At 56.6% G+C, this 17,973-nt stretch overlaps 2 protein-coding genes across 3 annotated transcripts in view; both read left to right on the top strand.

Annotated features, from left to right (window-relative positions):
• Positions 1 to 1,993, top strand: part of GDPD5 (glycerophosphodiester phosphodiesterase domain containing 5) — an 80,330-nt gene extending 78,337 nt beyond the window's left edge. For both annotated transcript variants that reach the window (XM_056115873.1, XM_056115871.1), the window contains one exon: positions 1,151 to 1,993. In XM_056115873.1, the coding sequence (XP_055971848.1) occupies positions 1,151 to 1,296 (146 nt within the window). In that variant the 3' untranslated portion in view covers positions 1,297 to 1,993. The remainder of the gene's footprint in view (positions 1 to 1,150) is intronic.
• KLHL35 (kelch like family member 35) lies at positions 1,865 to 17,374 on the top strand. The gene is made up of 8 exons (XM_056116429.1): positions 1,865 to 1,936; positions 5,757 to 5,839; positions 9,087 to 9,869; positions 11,287 to 11,471; positions 13,276 to 13,394; positions 14,609 to 14,797; positions 16,175 to 16,363; positions 17,137 to 17,374. Exons 1-8 carry the CDS (start codon positions 1,865 to 1,867, stop codon positions 17,323 to 17,325), a joined length of 1,809 nt encoding a protein of 602 aa, XP_055972404.1. The 3' UTR covers positions 17,326 to 17,374.
• The last annotated feature ends 599 nt before the right edge of the window (positions 17,375 to 17,973 follow it).

Raw genomic sequence — 17,973 nt, 5'->3', positions numbered from 1 at the left:
CAGCCCAGTGCAGGAGGCAGCTGGATAAATGAATACGTGGGAATGGGGCGTCATGAGAGTTCTAACAGGGGTGCTGGAACACAGCAGATTTACGGAGAGTACTCACAGCTTCTTGGGACATGAGGGAAGGTTTAGGGCCACTGCAAAGGTGGTGAAGGGTTGAAATGGGAACGATGGGTAGGAAGGAGGGCTGGGACTGCAGAGGGAAGGGAAGAGATGTTCTGGGGTGGGAAGAATAAGCATCAGCACCCTTGAGGGAGCACTGCTTGCGGAGTACCAAGAACTATCTCTGCGTGTGACCTCTGGCTGTCCACCATGGGTGGGATGGGTGAGGCCATGGACATGAGAGAAGAGGATCATGGGTAGGTCTGTCGATGGCTGCTCTGGCGACCAGGCTATAGCAAGGGGCCAGACATGAGTGATGCGGCCAAGAGAAATTATGGTCTCACCGTTCTGCAGACTGAATCCAGTACCAGTGTGTCAGCAGGGTTGGAGGGGAGTGACTAGTCCAGCCCTGTCCTCCCCTCCTAGGTCATAGACAGTCCCTCTTATATTCCCACGGTCTTCTCCCACCATGCAGGTCTGTACCCAGATTTCCCCTCTATGAGGACACACCAGCCGTACTAGATAGGGACCCACAACCTTGAGGACTTCCTCTTAGCCCATTACAGGCAGTGAATTTACTTCTTAATAAAAAATACTGGGGTTAGAACTCGATATAAGAATTTGGCGGGATGGGAACAGGGTATTTGCCTTTGCATGCGGTCGATGTGGGTTCCATCCCTGGCACCACACACGGTCCCCTGAACACTGCCAAAAGTAAGCCCTGAGCATAGCCAGTAACAGCAATGTGAGAAAAAGCTTCAGAAAAGAGGTGTGTGTGTGTGTGGGGGGGAGACCCTCCCAAGAGAGGGGCCTTTAAGTACAAAGTAAATATGTGGGTGCCAGACTCAAGGGGGTGCATTTGACATTCCAGGGGAAAGGAGGCTGGGGTAAGGTTAGAGGGTAGGAGAGAGCCCAAGGGGAACCCCGAATGCCGAGTCCAACGCAGGCTTGACTGCCTCCAGTTCCCCTGAGTTCCTGCTGGCCACCCTTCCCCCTACCCGTCCCCCTTTCCCCCAGCTCATGCCCTGCTCATCTGGCCCAGCAGAGATCAGCGATGGCATGGAGGTCTCCGATGAGCTCTCCATGGGCTCAGACAACAGTTACGACACGTATGCCAGCAGCAGCACCGCCTCTGTGGAGCCCCGGAGGAGCGGCCGCGCCAAGCCCCTCACAGACCGGAGCGGGCCTTAGCTGAGGACCCACCTGCGCGTCTGTGCCAACGTGGAGCCCGGGCTGCGTGAGGACCGAGCACCCGGGAAGCTGCGGCATCTCCTCACAACTCCAGCCCCCTAGGAACCGTGGCCTCTGCCGATGGGGGCTTCCTTCTCCCTCTGGGGCCCAGATGGGCCAGGACTCCAATCCCTCAGGAGCCCCTGCAGGCCTGGGGCTCCTTCTGGGAAGTGCAGGGAGGGCCTGGGTCAGCTCCCTGGCATCCTCATCTGGGAGCTGTGACGGGTCACTGGGCCATCCCAGGCCCCTATTGCCATGGAAGTGGCCCCTCTGTGCCCATGTGTCTGTCTTCCTGTCCATGCTGTGAGGCAGCAACTCCCCCATTTTTATCCTGCCTGAGGGCCTGGGCTGGGCCCCTGCCCCCGGCGCTGCTGCTCTTCACGCCAGTCTCAAAGCACAAGGAGCTGCGGCCCAGGAGGACGCTGGCTCCTGCCCCGGGAGTGGCCACATCGCCTGGGAGTTCAGGGCCGCCCCCCGCCCCTGCCCAGATCCAGCCCAGCTACAAGGGCCTGGAGTTCCGCGGACTGACATGACCTCAGGTTCCACAGCCGTGTCCATGGGTCAGGTGCCACCTGGGAAAGGTGTCCTGAGCGTGGACAAGGTGGCCTGTACTGGGGGATCCCAAGGGCCTCGGCCATGATTAAAGCTGCCATCTTGACATGTGTCGTCCCTGAATCTCCACGTGCGGGCTGGGGACTGGGAGGACAGGGTGGGCTGGATCAGGCTCTTGCTATAGCTCTGAGCATTTTCCCCGAGACCCGGAGAGTGGCTGAGCCCCCTGCCCTCCCTCGCCAAGGCACGCTAGGAGTTCCTTCGCACCTCTGAGGGTAGGGAGGGGAGATGATCTTTTAGGAATGAGTGACCATCCAGGGCCACAGAGCTTAGGCTGGTATAGCCAGGATGCAGGACCTTGGGCATGACTGGGGGCTTCTGGACTGGCATGGGGACCAGCCAGCCCCTCATGGCTTCTTCCGATGGGGGCTTCCTTCTCCCCTGGGGCCCAGATGGGCCAGGACTCCAACCCCTCAGGAGCCCCTGCAGGCCTGGGGCTCCTTCTGGGAAGTGCAGGGAGGGCCTGGGTCAGCTCCCTGGCATCCTCATCTGGGAACTGTGACGGGTCATTCTGGGGAGTCATTCTGCACCCCTGGCCTGGGAGGCCCAGCTCTCGACAGCAGATACCTCCCCCATTGCCGTCGATGAGGGTCCTCATAAAGAAAGCGTACCCTCATTCTGAGCAATGTGCAGGGGGTCTCTCAGCTGAAACAGGCCCCCACCCCCCGTTCTAAGTCTGCAGTGTTGAGTATGTCCTCAAGGCTAAGGGGAGCCAGGACCCCAGCTCCCGCTGCATGCAATAAACATGGTGCTTCCCAGGAGCCAAGGGACGTGGCTCTTCTCTAGCGGGGGTCTTCTGCATAAAATTCCTGGGTCTGGTGGCAACTTAGTAAAAAGAAAATTTCTCCCAGATGTTGGAACCCAGAACCACCCTCCCAGGCCATTAACCTCTCAAGACTGCCCCTCAGGGAATTAGGGGATCCACCTGTCTTCCTTGGCCCCTGTGGAACATCTGTCTAGAGCTTCTCTTCCTGAAGGAGAGGTCAAGGGTGGTCTCTAGCTCCACAAGCAGAAGTGGAGGGAGCCCTTTGTGGCGACATTAGGGTGTTCTGGAGGAGGCGGAGGCCTGGGAGTGGTGGGACCACAGCGAGCTGGAATCCAGCTTTCCCAGGACCCTACGCTCCCCAGTGCCTAACAAAGCAGGGAAGACCACCCCATTGCTGGCGGTAGGACTTCCCTGTGCATCCTCAGCTAAGCCATTGTCAACCCTCTCCCCGATGTGAGGGATGGATTATTGAGAACCCCAAAATTCCTAGTACCCCCCCCCCCAGTCACTTCCTTGTCTTGGACAGACCGAGAGACCCTGGACAGGGAAATAGGAAATAAGCCCCACGCCCCCAGCACCGACCCTTCCCCTTCCCTCAGGCCCAGCCTTCCTGCCACCTGCTCCAGGACCCCTGAACCCCAGGGCGGCCTCTCAAGCACAGAAACACCGAGGTCCTGATCGCTCACACACTGTCACACAACCTTCTTTACAGGAAAGATAGGGTGCTGGCTGCTGGGAAGGCACTAGGACTCAGAACCTCTTCTTTGTACTTTTTTTTTGTTTGGGGGGGGGGACCACCCCTGGCATCGCTCAGGGCTTACTCCTGGCTCCGTGCTCAAGAAATCACTCCTGGTCGGCTTGCTAGACCATACGTGGTGCTGGGATCGAACTTAGGTCAACTGCATACAGGGCAAGTGCCCTACTGTACAATCATTCCAACGCCTTAAAACCTCTTGGCTGCATCATGACCCCTCAAAATAAAGCTCTCTCCTCACCTCTGCCTGCCAGAGCCCTAGGACTTTCGTGAGGGGAGGCTCTGCAGGACACGTGGCTATATCCACATACCATCTTTAGCCTGACAACCCCAGGAGCAGAAACCTCAGGATCCCTCCTGTCAGAAGGAGGAGTCAGAGGCCCTGGGGTGCAGTGACCTGCCTCAAGGAGCTTTCCCCAAACTACTTCCTCATTCATGAAGAGAGGTCTCCTCAGCCTCCGTTACAGACGCTGGCCCCCAGTGCCTTGCAGAGGTGGGAAGGATTCAGTGGCAGCCTGGAGGGATGGGTAGAGGGGTGCCTTCCTCTGGCTCCAGCAAGCTAAGCCAGCCCAGAGTCACCTCCTGCTCCCCCCCAGTATCCCCTTGCTTCTGAGCCAGCTCTGACGAGGCAGACTTTGTTGAGTGAAACCCCTCCCCCAATCTGAAAAGCACTGGGTCCCCCACAACTGTCACACAGAGCAGTGAACTAGCAGACAAAGATTGATGCTCGAGACCCAGCCAGGCACAGGGAATCCCACAGTGACAGTCTGTGTCACTGTGTCTGTCTCTGTCCCTCATCCAGCAGGGGACAGGTGGCTGTCTTGAGAAGTCCAGCCTTTTGTCACCCTGCCATGCCCACAGCCCCAGCACCCACACACAGTTCCTGCAATGTCTCTATACTACAAGTCCCTGGGGCAGAAGCATGTGCATGCAACACACCTCAGTCACATCCTGTGTACACACAGCACGCAAAACACAGACACAACACGCAAACCTCACACCACACAAATTTCACACAGCACACAACCCTCACACACACCATACAAAACTCACACAACAGACCTCACTCATACCACATAAACCTCACACAACACACAAACCTCATACACCACAAAAAACATAGATCTCAGCACTCATTCACATCACACAAAACTCACACCACAGAAACCTCATACACCACACAAAACACACAACCTCACACAACACACAAACCTCATACACCACACAAAACATAGATCTCAGCACTTATTCACATCACACAAAACTCACCACAGAAACCTCACACACCCACACAAAACACACAACAACCTCACACAACACACAAACCTCATACACCACACAAAACATAGACCCCAGCACTCATTCACATCACACAAAACTCACACCACAGAAACCTCACACACCACACAAAACACACGACCTCACACAACACACAAACCTCATACACCACAAAAAACATAGATCCCAGCACTCATTCACATCACACAAAACTCACACCACAGAAACCTCACACACCACACAAAACACACGACCTCACACAACACACAAACCTCATACACCACAAAAAACATAGATCCCAGCACTCATTCACATCACACAAAACTCACACCACAGAAACCTCACACACCACACAAAACACACGACCTCACACAACACACAAACCTCATACACCACACAAAACATAGACCCCAGCACTCATTCACATCACACAAAACTCACACCACAGAAACCCCACACACCCACACAAAACACACAACAACCTCACACAATACACTAACCTCAGAGACACCACACAAAACTCACACAACACACTAACCTCAGACATACCACACAAGACTCATACCGCACACTAACCTCACACACACCACACAAAACTCGCAACACACAAACCTCACACATCTTAACACACACCTCCCACACAACACACAAAATACACAAATCTCACCTCAACACGTACCTCACACACACCAAACGCACACCTCAAACTCACCACACATACACACATCCCTCACACAACCAACTTCACACACAACCTCACACTTACAGAACCTCACAGACCACACACACACACACACACACACACACACACACACACACACACGCACACCTAACCTCACACCCATCAGCCCTCAGGGCACACGCCAGGTCACCCCAACCCCGCAGTGGCCTCGTCCATCCATCCCCCTCGTGCCCCGCCCCCCGTCTCCCGGGCCGGTCCTAGAGGGGAACAAAAGCCCGGCCGGCGCCTCCTCCCGCCCTCCCCGCCGGTGTCGGCGCCTTTGTCCGCAGCAGCCAGGCCGCCAGACAGCCCGGGACGGGAAGGAGCGCGGAGGGCGCGGCGGAGCGCGGCGGCACCGCGAGGGCGTGGCCAGGTGAGTGGAGGTTACATCCGGGGCGGGACTTACGAGTCCGGGCCGCACCCCGGCGTGGGCAGGGCTGTGCCGCTGTGAGTGCGTTTGCGTGTGCGTGTGCGTGGGGCGTGAGTGGAGAGGACTGGGGCCGTCGCTGCAAGCCGGGAGACTCTGGGCTGGAGGCGCCAGCCTCTTGGCTGGGTGGGAGCAGGCCAGATGCCACCTGCCCTCCAGGCTCAGCTCCGGGACTGGGAATCCCGCAACCCGGGTCTGATGTCCCGGCAGCTCCGCTGGGCTCATCAGAGTAGCGGCGAGAGAATGAGCGCCCAAGTACCGTGCCTTTCCCAGGAGGTGCCCTCCCTCCACTGTGCCTGCCACCTCTCTGCCCCTGACACCTATTTGCTAGGACATAGCCTGAGGGTGGGGGCAATCCAGTGACCTTATTCCCTGCCTTCTGCTGCTCCTGGGCTGCTCTGTGAGATTCAGCCCTCCTGCAAGTGTAGTCCAGGTCCTGTGCCTGCAGACACACAATTGGGCTGTTCCCCCACTGGTGCCTCCTACCGCCAAACCCCACAGAACAGTCGCCAGCCTGCCAGCCTTTCCTAAGCTCCTGCTTTGAGCACCTGCTTTGAGCAATCACTCGGAAATCAGGACCTGTCTCCTTGTGATCTCAGGAAAAGCTTGAAAAAGGAGGAGATTAAAGGAAACTTCTCAGAGTTGTGGGGCTCAAAGGAAATTCTGTCCTTAAAAGGGCCCAGGACATGGTACAGCAGGTAAGGCCCTTGACTTTCACGTGGCCAACCGAGTTCTATCCCTGACACCCATGGTGTTCTATTCCTGAGCACCACCAGCAGTGACTCCTGAGTGCAGAGCCAGGAGTAACCCCTGAGGTTTGATTCCTGGCACCATATATGGACCCTGAGCCAAGCTAGTAGTAACTCCTGAGCACCGAGCCAGAGTTAGCCCTGAGCACCGCTGGGTATGGCCAAAAACAAACAAAAAAGCACTTAGCAGTATATGTGGTTCCTTCTCATCCTCTTGAGTGGCTTTGTCCCTAGCAATTTTACATACCCCTTTTCTATTGCAAAATCGCACCCAGCCCATGAGGAAAGAGGCCATGTGATTCTAGTTGTTAGGGGAACACTGAAGGAGACATGGGCAGGTCACTTAGCAGGTCACCCATGCTTCCTGAAGAATACACAAAAAACTCACAGAAAAAGTCATGTTTTCTTTGTCTCTCCCCTCAAGTCCTCTTTCTCCCCATCCTCAGCGCAGGCTGAAGAATCCTCCCTGCATCCCACCCTCCTTTCCCTTGGCCAATCCCACCCATCCCCCTCAAGCTGAAGGGTTCTTCTTGGAGACCCACTCCCAACTTTCTCCCCTGACTCCTTCCAACAAGTGCCCCTTCTATATGCTCCCTTAATGCTCTGTCATTTCCTGGGGTGGGGGGCTCCTACCAAGTTGTGGGTAGGGACTATCCCTCTCTTGCTCCCCACCCGACACAAAAAAGGCTCTAAGCAAATGATTTGTTTAATACTGTCAATAACCTTGAACAGAGTTGCTGTTGTTCTTTTTTTGAAAGAACAACACACCTAGCTGTGCTCTGTGCTCAGGGTTGAGCTCAGGGGACCATATGGGGTGCTGGGGTGCTGAACTCAGGTTGGCCGCATGCAAGGAAAGCACTTTATCCACAGAACTATCACTCTGGCCCCCTTGAACAGGCTTTTGTTTTCCTGAACAGGAATGAACTGAGCAGCTACTATGAACCAGATCACGTGCTGCTGGGACCAGGGCAGACATTTAAACAGAATATTCAGGGTTTGCTCAATGGGAAACTCCTATAGGAAATGAGGGGAAGAAGGGGATGATGTTAGCGGGAAAGCAGATTTTTCTGCGCTGGTGGGTTCTTGAGAATTGTATGAAAGATTTGCATATAAAGCTTGGAAGATTGAAAGTTAGTTGATTGTACAGATAAAGTAGGTGGGTTGGGGTCCCTCTCCACGTCTAGGCCTCTCTTTTACTTATGAACAAAGCCACCGGTCCTGTCCCTGACACTGACCTGTCCCATGAACAGCTTCCCTGTCTTGTCCAATGCAGCCTACTTATTGCCAATGAATGACAGCCAGGCCCCTTCTATGACACTCTATTCTGTCTACACTTTCCTCAGTCTCCAGCCGCAGCCACATGTGCATGGGTACCTGTTTCTGGGCCTCCCAACTGTACCCCAAAAGTTCCTGTCATCCTGTCCTGGCTTTCCTAGCCTTCGGACATGGCCATGTGCATGTGCGTGAGATGCTTGTGCTTAGCCCCTTATCACTACCTGGGCATCCGGCCTGCCTGAACCTGAGCTTTCCTGGGCATCTGAGCCCTGCCTGTATTATGCCCCTGCCTGGGCCTATCCTTAGGTCGTCTGTGTCCCGGTGCACAGTTCTACCAGATCCTGGGGATCAGGGAAGAGAGGAGAGAATCCAGAGTGCATGCTCAGAGACACACACACACACACAGACAGAGAGATAGAGACAGAGAGTTAGGGAGAGAGATACAGAGAGATGGAGAGAGGGAGGGGAGAGAGAGAGCGCGCTGGGGCTGGGGGCTTCCCTTTTATCTGCTGCCATATGCCTCTCCACCCTACCCCAGCCACGTCATTGCTTATTCAGACTGGCTCCCTGTTCCATGGGCTAGATTTAAAGTGACCTGGTGCTCCACACTTTCATTCCTGCTCTATCAATGAGGAGAGACAAAGGGGTAGGCTCACACACACACTGCGTGTAACCTTTCTCAGTGGAACAGTCTACAGCCCCTATCAGAAGGCCCTCCCAATAAAGACATTTTGTGTAGATTCCAGGAAGCTTCCGACTTCCCCCAATCAGGTCAAGAGGTGACACAGCTCTCCCCCTACGCCTCGTGTGCAGATCAGTCAGGTACTTTTAATTCCCGCCAAATGAATCATCCTCACTTGAGAAGTGGCCATCGATCTCTGTGACACTGAAAAGTTCGGTGAGTACGCCAAGCGTGGGAGCTGGGGTTCTTAGGACGCAGGTAAGCAAAGGAAAAGGTGGTCCAGCTAAGGGCAGGGCCCAGATCCCCGGAGCCGTCGGGAAATCTGGAAGGTTGGATGGAGAGCGCCCGGGACGAATGCAAGCACGTGCCTGCCCGCGTGGACGAGAGAGGGAATGCAGGAATGCGTGGACGGCGGGCCTGGCGCCCTGGGGCCCCGGGCAGGCCGCGGGCAGGCTCGCTTCCAACCCCGTGTTTCTCTGCTCGGCAGGATGCTGGAGGAGGCGGCGGCGGCCGGCCCCGAGGCCCCGCGCGCGGGCGCGGGCCACGCGCAGCGCGTGCTGCAGACCCTCAACGCGGACCGGCGGACGGGCCCGCTCACGGACGTGGTGCTGCGCGCCGGCGGCCGCGACTTCCCGTGCCACCGCGCGGCGCTGGGCGCGGCCGGGCGGCCCGAGCGCGGGGGCCCGGCCGTGCTGGCCGCGGCGCCCGAGGCGTCGGCGGCCGCCGCGCTGGCCGTGCTGCTGGACTACGTGCACGGCGCGGGCGTGCGGCTGCGCGCCGAGGACGAGGCGGCCGCCGTGCCGGCGCTGGCCGCGCGGCTGGGCGTGGCGGGGCCGCGCGAGGCGTGCGCGCGCTTCCTCGAGGGCCGCCTGCGCGCCGCCTCCTCGCTGGCGCCGCTGGCCGAGCGCTGCGGCCGCGTGCTGCGCCGGTCGTTCGCCGAGGTGGCGCGCCACGCCGACTTCCTGGCGCTGGCGCCCGACGAGGTGGCCGCGCTGCTGGCCGACCCGTCGCTGGGCGTGGCGCGCGAGGAGGCCGTGTTCGAGGCGGCGATGCGCTGGGTGCGCCACGACGCCCCCGGCCGCCGCGGGCAGCTGCGGCGCCTGCTGGAGCACGTGCGGCTGCCCTTGCTGGCGCCCGCCTACTTCCTGCAGAAGGTGGAGGCCGACGAGCTGCTGCAGGCCTGCGCCGAGTGCCGCCCGCTGCTGCTCGAGGCCCGCACCTGCTTCATCCTGGGCCGCGAGGCCGGCGCGCTGCGGGCGAGGCCCAGGAGGTACCGCCCCGGCCCCCTGGCCTCGCGCCGGCCGGGCTCCCTGCGCGCGCTTGCCGCGGGATCACCCTCGTTGATTTCATTGCGAGGGGTCGGGTTGTTGAGCGACACCTTCGTAGACTGGTGCTGAGAGTTTTGCCCTGCAAGGGGGAAGATGCAGTGATCACGCCCCTGATTCTGAGTGCTGACCTCCTGGTGCCGAGTCGAGTGACTTGTCAATGCCCCTGACCCTTTGGGAGCTAGGGTCTGGGCCCGGGTTCAAAGAGCTAGAGTTCACACTTTGCAAGCGGGAGGCCTGAGTGGGGCCCCTGAGCACCGTGTCGTCAGTAGCAGGGCTGGATGGGGGAAACAGGAAGAGACGCCTGGATTCAACAGGCCAACAGTTTGGAAATTCTTTTGCTGCTGTTGTTGTTGTTGGGCCACTCCTGGCTCTGCACTCAGGAATTACTCCTGGCAGTGCTCAGGGTACCCTGTGGGGTGCCCAGCCGTGTGCAAGGCAAATGCTCTATCTGCCGTACTTCACTCCAGCCCCCAGTTTGGAGAGTCTAGTCGGGTCAGAAACCTGCGGGGTCAGTGAATGAGGAGAACGCGTTGTTGAAGGAAGTGGAGCCTGGTTCAGTAGAGTTAGCGGTTAAGGGATGGGTTTAGGAGATGGTTATAGGCGGAAGGAGGAGAGGAATAGAAGGCAGGAGAGGAGGTTAGACAAGAGATATTGGGGCTGGAGTGATAGCACGACAGATAGAGCGGTTGCCTTGCACACAGCCAACCCGGATTCAATTCCCAGCATCCCATAGGGTCCCCCAAGCACCGCCAGGAGTGATTCCTGAGAGCATTGCTGGGTGTGACCCAAAAAGCAAAAAAAAAAAAAAAAAAAAAAAAATAGGTTAGCAGCAAACACAAATTCCACCTGTCCTGACAAAGACTGTTCGCTTGAGTTTCGTTTGTGGAGGAAATAATAGTCCCTAGCTCATAGGACCATCGGGAGGATTAAATGACGGGATTTTCCTAGGTAAGGGGTCTGTAAAGACTGGTTTTCTGGGCCATTGGGGCTGGAACGCATTGTTTACATGCATGAACTCCTGTTCATTGCACAGCATATTTCTGTCCTCCTCCAAGCATTTCCCAGCATAACCCCCTACCCTCTACCCCAGGGCTGTATGGCCCCTGAGTGCCTCTGGGTGTGGCCCCCAAACAGAAACAAAGGGGTTGTGTTTTTTTTTTTTTCTGTAACTTAGAAGTCAGCAGAATGTGCTGAGTGGTGACCCTCTTCCCGTCTTAACCCAGAAAAGAGATTGGACGTGGCAGAAGCCAGCACAGGCAGGGGATGGGGGTCATGAAGGCAGCGGGACCCTTCAGTTAAGGGTGAGAGAGCGGCAAATTGGATGTGGATCAGCGGGCTTTGGGCTTATCCCCACGCCAGGTTCATGGACCAGGCTGAAGTGATCGTGATCATCGGCGGGTGTGACCGAAAGGGACTCCTGTCGCTGCCCTTTGCCGACGCCTACCACCCGGAGAGCAGACGCTGGACCGCCCTGCCTAGTCTGCCAGGCTACACGCGCTCCGAGTTCGCCGCCTGCGCGCTCCGCAACGACGTCTACGTTTCCGGTGAGGGCGGGGCTGCGGGGAGCCCCCACGGGATTGGCTAATCACCTTCCTACTCCGCCCCCTTGGTCTTGCCCTCCAACCGGGAAAACGAGGCAGGGTTTTTCCCGATACCTACAGCGCTGGGCTCAAGTGGCGTGTAGTTCTGCAGTCACGGAGTGATTCTGCCCTTGATGTCGGTTTCAAAGCGTATCAGTGTCTTTGCTCTTTATCACGTCTGGTGTCAACAGCTTGCATTAGTTATCATTTAATCTCTAATCCACTCCCCCCATTTGATGCATGAGAAGAATCAGCCCAGAGAGGTTAAGAATTTCCCACTGGCGGGGTTGCAGTATAGCAGGGAGGGTGTTTGCCTTGCACGTGACCGACCGGGTTCAATCCCCTCTGGTCCCCTTAGCACTTCCAGGAGTGATACTTGAGTGCAGAGTCAGGAGTACCCCTTGAGCATTGCTGGATGTAACCACCCCTCAACACCGCCCCCCTCCCAACTCCACACTGTTTCAAAATTTTCTCAAAAATTTCAGAGTCAGGATTTGATACCAGTGCAGTGTGTCTTCCTTGTGTGAGGCCTTAGAGACAGAGGGAAATAGTGCTCACCTGTGAGGGGGGAAGCAGGGAGCCTTCCCGGTACCAGACACAATGTGGTTGGGAGCTCTCAGAGTTCAAATACTCAACAACCAAGGTCGGAAGTCTGGCCCAGTTTTATGGACCAGATGACTGGCCTTAAAAATCAAAGGGACCAGGGGCTGGAGCAATAGCACAGCGGGTTGGGCGTTTGCCTTGCACGTGGCCAACTCAGGTTCGATTCCCAGCATCTTGTATGGTCCCCTGAGCACTGCCAGGTGTGACCCCAAAAAGAGCAAGAATAAAAAAACGGACCACAGAGGCAAAGGCATGACATTACAGAAAGGAAGCCTAGATTTGGCGCTCTGAGTATCCAAACAGGAGTGGAAGCTGCTGCTGATGAGACAGGCAGGAGTGAGATCGAGGAGGAATTAACACCAGAACCAGGGTAACAGTGCTGAATGTTTGGAGAGAGCCTGGGCAGACAAAGAGCAGAAGACTGAGTTGGGAGGCCCTGAAAGGGTCCAAACCACATTTTATGAATGGGCCCTTTATCCAGGGTCACTGATGGGGGTATGGATGGCCAACGAGCCACTGGGTATGGATAAACAGAAGCAAGAGCAACAAACAGGGATCCTGTGGGTCATGGGCTAAGGGAGACAGTCAGGGTGGTCCTGAGGGAGGATACTCCTGAGAGATAAGCCCCTGCACAGGAATCCCAGGAGGGAGAGTCCGTAACGTGCACGGTCGAGCCTGGGGACTGGACGCTCCGGGGCCATTGCTGAGGCAGTCCTCAGCAGGTCGTTCCATTTTCCTTAAGCCTCGTCAGTTGGGCACAGTAATCCCAGCACCGCATGGAGGGAAGAACATGAAATCATGAAGTGATTTCTTCTGCATCTAGCACCTTCCTGCTTGTCTTGGGTGCCTTTTGCACTCCTGCCTTCATTTGACTTCTAAGTGATCCTCTCTGCTTCTCTGAGCACAGAACCTAGCCCCGCCCCCCCACAGTGAATATCTGCTCTTTCTCCCTGCCCCCCCTTCTCTCCCTGCCTGTTGCCCTAACCCAGACCTTCCCACCACCCCCTCTAGATCCCAGCTCCGAGTCTCTCCCTTCTGAGTCTCTCCCTTCCTGCTCTCTCTCTCGCCCTCACTCTTCCTCTGAAATGGAAATCCTTGTTTCTAGCATTTGGGGGTGGGGGAGGGGGAGGGCAGTTCCAGGGGTGACCGCTGCTTCTCTTTCTAGGAGGCCACATCCACAGCCGCGATGTGTGGATGTTCAGCTCCCATCTGCACACCTGGATCAAGGTGGCCTCGCTGCACAAGGGCAGGTGGAGGCACAAGATGGCAGCCGTGCAGGGGCAGGTAGGGACGCCCCGGGCCCAGGCGATGCATGCAGGGACCACTGGGAGAAAGACACTAAGAATCACTCCTTATTCCCCCTGCCCAAGAACCACTCCTTTAAAAAGGGTTCTGAGGCCCTTTAAAGGGGGAGTGTGCCCAAGGTCAGATTAACGTTGATGCTAATGATATTAATAATAGTAATTACTAGGGCCAGAGCGATAGGACAGTGGCTGGGCACTTGCCTTGCATGAGGCCTACCCGTGTTCCATCTCTGGTACCACATATGGCCCCCCAGCCCTGCTAAGCAGTGATTCCAGAGCATAGAGCCCTGAGCACCTCCAAGTATGGCCCCCAAAACAAACAAACAAGAGTAATTATTGTAATAGTACAGCCTGGTGGTCTAGACTGTGGACAGTGGGACCAAAAACTGATGTTTGACTCTTGGCTCTGTCACTTAACACAGTAAAGGCCAGACCCCCCTCTCCACTCCCTATCTGCCAGTCTTTGTAAACCACATCTAAACTCAGAAATGCAAATTTTTAAATGAAAGTGTTTATTTAATCTTCAAATTAAAATTATAAAAAGTAATCATTTTAGCTAATTGTTACAGAAAACAAAACTAAGTCTATATTCTCCCGATGGGATAAGGTGATATTTGTTTTATTTCTTCCACAAACCTGTCTATAAAGGATAACTTTCCTTTTAGTTAAAAAATCCAGGGACTGGAGCGATAGCACAGCGGGTAGGGCATTTGCCTTGCACGCGGCCAACCTGGGTTTCATTCCCAGCATCCCATATGGTCCCCCGAGCACCACCAGAAGTAATTCCTGAGAGCAGAGCCAGGAGTAACCCCTGTGCATTGCCAGGTGTGACCCAAAAAAAGGAAGAAAAAAAAAAAACCTCCGATTACTTTTAGGAACATTTCAAAAACGTGTTTCGGTGGCAGTAGTTTCAGCAAAAGGCCTTTCCATTTATATTTCAAAAGCTTCCTGTAGTAGAAATGCAAATGGTAGTGCTACTCTAGCTAGTTTAAGTGATAGCCCCGGGAAGCCACTAGGGGTTTCTCACACCAGTTCTGTGTCCTGTGGCTCTCCTGGGGCTTCGGCTCCTTCCCGGGTGCGTAGCAGAAGCGGGACAGTCTGGCCCTTACTCCGGGTGGGAACCGCCTTCCCGCGGAGCTGGCTGGGCAGTGGACCCGGACCCTGCTGACCGCCCGGCCTGCACCTCCCCTGCAGCTGTTCGCGGTGGGCGGCTTCGACGGCCTGCAGCGCCTGCATAGTGTGGAGCGCTACGACCCCTTCTCCAACACCTGGGTGGCCGCGGCGCCCCTCCTGGAGCCGGTGAGCTCGGCGGCCGTGACCCCCTGCAACGGCCAGCTCTACGTGATCGGGGGCGCGGGGCAGGACGGCGTCAGCACCGACAAGGTGGGCGCGGGGGCGCGGGCTCGGCGCTGGACGTCCCCTCGCGCTTCGGGCGAAGGGATGGACCTAGTGCTGACCCGGGGATGCCCGGGCGGGTGGGCGACACGGCTGAGCCGGATGTGGGGGCCGTGGGTCTGATAGATTTCATTTTTCTCGGTCTTTGGTACCAGAAGGGCGCCCAGGGCCGCACACAGGTGAGGCGAATGCTCGCCCTTCCAGCCACAACCTGGCCCCATCAGAGTTTTACAGAGTTTTTAGATTAAATCAGGGCAAGGATGGCATTAGTTTAAATGTTTTCTCTCCATTCACAACACTCATTACTGAAAATGTAGGAAACAGAGAAGGTCGGGAGCGGAGTACTAGAGCAGCCAGTAGGGCTCTTGCCTTGTGCTCTGCCAAGCTAGGTTGGATCCCTGGCATCCTGTTGGATCCCTGGCATCCTGAGCAACCAGATCCCTGAGCTCAGCAGGGTTTGTCCTCAAAACCAAACCAAACCAAACCAGAGAATGGGGCAAAGTTTTGGTATTTGGCCGGGGAGGCCCTCAGTACACCTGGAGCTCCACTGGGACCTGGGACCCTCCTGGGGGTGAGGGGCCTTGTGACATTCCTGTGCCCTAGCGACAAACACCACCTCAGCAGGCTCCTATAATGGGATGGTGAGTTGCCTGCTCGCTCCAGCTTCCTCGGGACTTAGTTTGGCTTTTCTGTTGGAAATTTGTCTTCTCCCATCAGTGGCTCTCCTTGAAGTGTGAGCATTTCGCAGCTGCCTGGTGGGTGGTCTTCACCGCTGCCCCTTCTATTGTTGGGCATTTAGGCCTGTTTGTGAATAAAACCCCTTGGTCATCACGGGAGTGTCTTCCTCCTGATGGCCTCACAGGACAGACATCTCCCAGACGGGGGCTCTCTCCCGGTGCTGGCTGCGAGAGCCGCCCCATCTTGGGGCGTAGTGCTGGAGTGTTCCAGGCAGTTCTGGGGTCCCAGAGAAACAGCTGGGGAAACAGTGTGTCAAGGTGAGCAGCAGGTCAGGGGCTGTCGGGGCCCGGTGAGCTTCCCACCCATGTGATGGGGAGGCCTGTGGACAGCTCTTGGCCCTCAGCAGCCAGGGCCCAGCCCCAGGGCACCCATAGCACGGATGGACACAGCTCCTTTTCCAAGGACGCAGGCCTCTGCCCTGCCCTGCCCTGGGCCTGAAATAGGACAGAGAGGTGCCTAGGGTGGGAACCCCACTGAGCACCTGAGGAAGGGGCCGGTGGACCTTCTCCCCTCAGCTCAGGCCTGGACATATCAAATATTGTGCTGATGGCGAGAGGAGGGCAGGGCACAGCGTGGGCAGCTAAGGGTGGAGTGGGGGCCTTCACCGCTGCTGCCCTTCGCCCCCAGGTACAGTGCTTCGACCCCAAGAAGGGCCGGTGGAGCCTGCGGTCACCTGCGCCCTTCTCACAGCGCTGTCTGGAGGCCGTATCCCTCGAGGACACCATCTACGTGGTGGGGGGCCTGATGAGCAAAATCTTCGCCTACCATCCTGGCACGGATGTCTGGGGGGAGGTGGCTCAACTCCCCGGCCCTGTGGTAAGTGATGGGCATGGGCCTGGCATGGGTGCCCCCCGGGAATGAGAACACTCAGGTGTAGGAGCAGAGCGTGGCCATCTACACTCCTCTCTGGTTCTCTTGTGGCCCTGCGGGGAGTCCAGGCCGTGTGTGTCCGTCACAGCCACAGAGTGTCTGGGCCCCGCGGGAAGCTGTCAGTACACTGGGAACTCTGCCCTAAGGCCTCAGGCTGGGAACCTGCCACTCTTCTGGGGTGAAGATCCTTGCTCTGTTCCCTGCCTCAGGGACAGACAAGGGTGGCCCAGCAACTGTGCCTTCTGCCCTTCCTGGCCTCTCCACCTTGTCCCTTCGCCCCGTGTCCTTGACCTCATCCTGAGAGGTGTGTGGCTGGCTTGAGGGTCCCTGCCTTTCTGGAGCACCTGCCAGCTAAGAGCCTGTGATTTCAGGAGCACCCAAGAGGGCAGCGGTGGGAATTAATTGCTTCTGATGCACCAGGCAGTATAAAACGTTTAGCAGATTTAACCCTATTAATGGGGAAGGGACTTTCCTGAAGAAGGGAGTATCATCCTCATTCCACAGCTACAGAAGCCTCGGCCGAGAAGTGAAGTGACTTACCTGCTCTGGTCCTTCGCTTCTTCCGGTCTGACAGGCTGGACCTCAGCCGCCCGGGTCCTGCCCCTCTCCGTATCCTGGTTGCCTGCTCTGAGTGGCTCTCTAGCCTGGCGACAGGAACGGGGGGGGGGGGGTGCTGGAGCCCAGGGCTGATTCTTTGTCTGCCCCCCCTCCCACCCCAGGAGAGCTGCGGTGTGACTGTGTGTGATGGAAAGGTGCATATCCTTGGTGGGCGTGACGAGCACGGGGACAGCACCGACAGGGGCTTCACCTTTGACCCCAGCAGCGGGCAGGTGGAGGCCCGGCTGTGTCTGCAGCGCTGCACCAGCTCCCATGGCTGTGTCACCATCATCCAGAGCCTGAGCAGGTGACTCCGATCTGAGCCAGGAGGTGGACAGCTCGGCGCCCTGCTCCCCTGTGGCACCTCCTTGTAAATACCCATTTCCTTGCACCTGTCTGAGAATAAAACCTGCTTCAAAGAATCAACCTGTGTTCCAGCCAGAGAGGAGCAGCCCAGAGAAGCAACCCTCAGAGCACACCAGCGGTCACCTTTCTAATAAGTGGATATTCCCTAAACGCCACGAATACTGCATGAATTCTTAAAAATGAGTATAATTAAAAAAATGAGATAGAAGGGGGAGAGAGAGAGAGTGAGAGAACGAGAGAGTGAGCCTGCCTGCCACAGAGGGAGGCAGGGGATAGGGCGTGGGGGTTGATGGGAGGGAACCTGGGGACACTGGTGCTGGGAAATGTACACTGGTGGAAGGATGAGTGTTGGAACACTGTATGACTGAAACCTCATCATGAAGTTTTGTAAGGGACTATCTAGTGATTCCGTTCAAAAAAGTAAAAAAAAAAAAAACAGACTTGGGAGAGTTCAAAGGGCTAGTGCTGATGCTTTGCATACAGGGGGACTGGGTTTGATCCCCAGTACTGCATGGGTGCTTGGTTCCTCAAGCACAGCATTGAATGTGGCCACATCCCCCAATGATGATGGGGCGGGGTTGATAGATAACTCA

This window comes from Sorex fumeus, unplaced genomic scaffold (genome assembly GCF_029834395.1).
Source record: "Sorex fumeus unplaced genomic scaffold, SorFum_2.1 ptg000030l, whole genome shotgun sequence".
NCBI lineage: Eukaryota > Metazoa > Chordata > Mammalia > Eulipotyphla > Soricidae > Sorex > Sorex fumeus.
This window is presented reverse-complemented; position numbering and strand designations above follow the sequence as displayed.